This window comes from Myotis brandtii, unplaced genomic scaffold (assembly GCF_000412655.1).
Source record: "Myotis brandtii unplaced genomic scaffold, ASM41265v1 scaffold49, whole genome shotgun sequence".
In the NCBI taxonomy this organism is placed as follows: domain Eukaryota; kingdom Metazoa; phylum Chordata; class Mammalia; order Chiroptera; family Vespertilionidae; genus Myotis; species Myotis brandtii.
In genome coordinates, this window is record NW_005368707.1 from 347,236 (window position 1) to 352,225 (window position 4,990).

Sequence of the window (4,990 nt, forward strand, 5' to 3'; positions counted from 1 at the left end):
AGATGTACCACAGTTTTCTAATCCACTCATCTGCTGATGGGCACTTAGGCTGTTTCCAAATCTTAGCTATGGTGAATTGTGCTGCTATGAACAGAGGGGTGCACATTCTTAATATATATTTTGACAGAGGTGGGTAAGATGGTGGTCACTTCAGTAACTCCCAGGAGCTGGTGAATGATTTAGCATTCTCATTTATATAGTGTCTAACTATTTAAAATATTGTAAATAATTTTCACATGAGGCATTGGTCCAAAAAGAAATAGTTCAAGAAGAAGGGACAGTTACACTATGCCTAGAGCATAGTATTTATTCAATGAGTGAATGAGTTGGAAATAGTACTATTTGGTGGAAACAGGTCCGAGGCAAAATTGTGAAATGAATGAATCGGTAGTCTCTTAATTAGCATGCTTTTTTTTTTTTTTTTACTAGTGACACCTCTCTAATCCCCCAATACCTCAAGGTATTCTCAGATGTTCTAGCTCTCCTTCATACCCCAACCAGTGCCCTCATGTTCCTGATAAATTTCTTCTTATATATATAGCAACCAAAAAGAACTGCAGATTTATACTCAGAGCTATATTTTTTACCCATTCACCATATGGGGCATGGCTCCTAAATAGGGATCACATGTCAGTGACAAAATTGAAAATGAATACATAGGAGAATGTGTTACGGTTTAAAACTAATCAGAGACAGAAAAAAAATTGGGAATCACTGGCTTTGGTAGAGATTAAGATGTCTATCAGAGAATTTATAGGTGATGCCCATAATTAATGAATTTTGTGATCTTATTAAGATATTCTACCTCTATGGGCATCAGTGTTTTACTTATAAAATAGAGAGGCTGGATTTGATTGTCTCTAAGTATCCTTTCAAGCTCTAAAATTTTATGATTCCCTCAGTTCAAAACACCCAGATATAGAATCTGAGTATGCTTTAACTTTTCCTCTTTTACCTCCTCTATCAAATGATTCATATCTATCCCTCCCTCCCTTCCTCCCTGTCTCCTCCCCTCCCTCAAAATTTCCCTTCCTCCCTTCCTTCCTCCAAACCTCCCTCCCTCCGAATCTCTCTCTCTCCAAACCTCCCTCCCTCAGAACCTCCCTCCCTCCCTCCAAATCTCCCTCCAGACCTCCCTCTCCATTCTTCCTTTCCATTTTCTAATGCTGTCTGATATTTCTGAATCTTTTTCCTTTCTTTCCATTTATTCCTGAAACCATGTACAGACCTTTATGGTTTCATGCCTTACATTTAAGTCTTTTATCCACCTTGAGTTTATTCTTGTGTATGGTGTAAGTTGGTAGTCTAGTTTCATCTTTTTGCATGTATCTGTCCACCTTGAGTTTATTCTTGTGTATGGTGTAAGTTGGTGGTCTAGTTTCATCTTTTTGCATGTATCTGTTCAGTTTTTTCAACACCATTTATTGAAGAGACTGTCTTTACTCCATTGTATGTTCTTACCTCCTTTATCAAATATTAATTGACCATAATGGTATGGGTCAATTTCTAGGGTCTCTGTTCTGATCCATTGGTCTATATGCCTGTTCTTGTGCCAGTACCAGGCTATTTTGGTTATGATGGCTTTGTAGTATAGTTTGATATCTGGTATTGTGATCCCTTCTACTTTGTTCTTCTTTCTTAAGATTTCTGCAGCTATTCTGAGTCTTCTATGATCCTGTATAAATTTTCAGAGTATTTGTTCTAATTCTGTGAAGTATGCCATTGGTATTTTAATAGGGATTGTGTTGAATCTGTAGCTTCCTTTTGGTGTTAATTCTTCTAATCCATGAACATGGTATATGCTTCCATTTCTTTGTATAGGATCAGGGAATAAACCAGATGAAAAGAGGGGAACTTATTACTATGAAATTTTAAAATATGTACCATTTACAAAGTGGCAAAAGATACTAAGTAATGAATGTAGCAAGAGATCTGCAAGACCTTTGCAGGGAAAATTACAAAACTTTATGGAGATACATTGAAGAAAACCTAATTAAATGAGAAACATATTATGTTCATAGATTAAAAGGCTCAATAATGTAAAGATACAATATATTTCCAAATGATTTATAAATTTATAGATTTGAGATTTTTGAATCTCACTCAAAATCCAATTAGGTTTTCTGCTAGAACTTGAGAAGCTTATTCTAATGCAAAGGGCTAAAAGTGTCCAAGACACTCTTGAAGAAGAAAGTGTAAGGACTTGCTCTATCATATGCCAAGACTTCGTAAAGCTATATTATTTAATAGAATGTTGTATCCATAACAGGATAGATACAAAGACCTGTAGAATAGACCCCATATCTTTGGACACTTTATGCCAGATATAGCACTGTAGATTAGTGAGTAAGAATAAATTTTTTAGTAAATGATGCTGGGCCAACTGGATATCCAAGAAGAAATTTGAGCCTTTCCTTACATGATACAGAAAAATAAATTCTTGGTGGAATAAAGACCTCAGTGTGAAAAGGCAAAAAGCAAGGTTGGCTTTGAGAACTCAATCCAGTTTTTTAACCTATAAAAGTGGTTAGACCTTAAATTAAGATCCCTAGGATTTCTTTCAATTCCTAACATCCATGAGTCTGAATAATGCTTAACTATTGACACAAAGTGTAGTTATCTTGTGCCATTTTCTCAGAATGTAGCTTCATCTTGTTTTAGCACCATAGATTGTAGCCTGACTTTTTAACTGTTATTATTGACACTCATATGCAGTTAATCAAAATGAGGCAAGATCACTTCACCATCAGTGTAAATCCATTGTTCTGTGAATTATCAGTAAATTTTCTTGTTGGAAATTCAGAATTAATAACATCTAAGGAGAAAAAACAGACTAATTTAAATGATTTGTCAAATATCTAAATCATACCTGTTATATGCTAATTGGTTCCCTAAAATAATTTGGAAAGTTAGTCACTGATAATTCTGAAAATTATGCTGTTACATCTAAAGTAATATCAAAAGTAATGCATGTTTGCGAAATCTCCAACCCATAGACAGTAGAAACTGATGAAGCAATTGAAGAGGAAACACCAGATTCACCAGGAATAGAAAAACAAGATAAAGAAAAAGACCATAAGGATCCTAGAAAACTTCGTTGTAAGTTACTCTTTATCTATTTGGCTAGTGGTTTGAGTGAGCTTATTCTCTTTCAAAGATTTTAAAAAATATATAAAAGCTGAGTGAAATCTCCAATGTTATAAAAAAGTTATAAGATTAAGTACTTGCAAGTTCAATGTTGTAATACTCTCCTTGTTAACTCATTGTTATTTTTCAACCTCATTGTATGCATCCCTAGAGCATTATATTAATTTTGAGGGACTGTGATACTTAAAGAGAAAAAATATATATTAGGATGAACTTTTTTTGAGGTCTCTAGGAAGCTGAACTTTATTGATTTAAAAATATATAATTACTGTTTGTGATTCTAGATAGAATCTTAAACTTTAAAAAGTCAAAAGTCATGGGGATATATACCATAGTTCCATACTGGACACCAGGCAGCCATCTCCGGACTAAGATATGTCTGTGCAAGTACAGGTGCATGCACCCATATCTCCAGATCCTATGTACATAAAGAACCAGAGCTAGGCCAGCAGTTTTAAGAAAGCATTGTCTTGTGAATTACCTTGTTTAAATAGGCCATTAGCTATGACACTGAACTTTGTTAAATCTATTTTAATAAATCCACATATAACTAAGAATGTATTTTTAGCCTCCAAATTAACGGAGTGATTAGAAAATCAGTTCTACTTTTGTTCTCTCATATTCCAATGAAGTTTAAGCCTATTTTTGACATTGTTACCATATAACAGTGTAAACAGATACAAATTCTCTTATTTTAATTCTTTACTAATATATTGTTTCCTCAAATGTAGTTTTTTTTCAAGATATTTACTTTTTGAATTGTTATTGTAATAAAAAAGAAATCAACATTAAAGGCAGTATATAACATTTTCCAAAGAATTAGTTCAGAGGATAGATAATTATGATGAGACTTAGCCTAAACTATGAATAATTAAGATAGTTCTCTCTCTTTCTTTCTCTCTACCTAGTACAGTAAGGATAGGGAAGAATAGGAATTTTTTGGTTTATGGTTTACTAGAGGCCCAGTGCACAAAATTCATGCACGGGTGTGTGTGTGTGTGTGTGTGTGTGTGTGTGTGTGTCCCTCAGCCCAGTCTGTGTCCTCTCACAGTCTGGGACCCCTCGGGGGATGTCCGCCTGCACTCAGACATCCCTCTTGCCGTCCGGGGTTCTCACAGTTCCGGATCCCTCGCTCCTTACTACTCGCCTGCCACAGAGGTGGGAGAGGCTCCTGCCACCACCTCTGCACTCACCAGCCGTGAGCCTGGCTTCTGGCTGAGCAGGGGGGCAGGGGATAGGAGCGCAGCTCAACCGGAAGCCGCAGCTCAACCGGAAGCCGGTTCGCTGCTCCTTAGTGTGGGCCCCGCCCCACCCACTGGTGCGGGGGGGGGGGGGCGGGATCGGGGGCCAGGCCAGCCAGGGGAGGGGCCATGGGAGGTTGAGGTACCGCTGTCATGCCCTCTCCTGCCTGTGCGGAAGCTCCGGAACTGCACCGCCCCCTCTCCCACCGCCTCTGTGGAAGGTGCGGGACCAGGACCATGCAGCCCCTTCTCCCGCCACCTCTGTGGAAGGTGTGGCACCAGGACCGCGCCACCGCCTTTCCTGCCACCTCTGAGAAAGGGGCAGTGCTGGGACCAGGCCCAAGCTTCTGCCTCTCCCACCCCCTCTGCAGAAGTGGGGGGCACCAGGACTGTCATGGCTGGCCTGGTGGCACAGGTTTGCTGGCCCCGCCCCCACCCACTGGTCATTCTAGATGGTCATTCCGGAAGGTAGTTCTGCTGTCCAGTCTAATTAGCATATTAGTTCTTTATTATATAGGACTAGAGGCCCGGTGCACGAAATTCGTGCACTGGGGATGGGTGGGGGGTCCCTTAGCCCAGCATGTGCCCTCTTGCAGTCCGGG

General features: G+C 39.0%; 1 protein-coding gene across 11 annotated transcripts in view; it reads left to right on the top strand.

Moving 5' to 3' along the window:
- The window catches only part of ARHGAP12 (Rho GTPase activating protein 12), a 164,874-nt gene that overhangs the window by 148,434 nt on the left and 11,450 nt on the right, over positions 1–4,990 (top strand). For all 11 annotated transcript variants that reach the window (XM_014547967.1, XM_014547968.1, XM_014547965.1 and 8 more), the window contains one exon: positions 2,997–3,099. In XM_014547967.1, the coding sequence (XP_014403453.1) occupies positions 2,997–3,099 (103 nt within the window). The remainder of the gene's footprint in view (positions 1–2,996; positions 3,100–4,990) is intronic.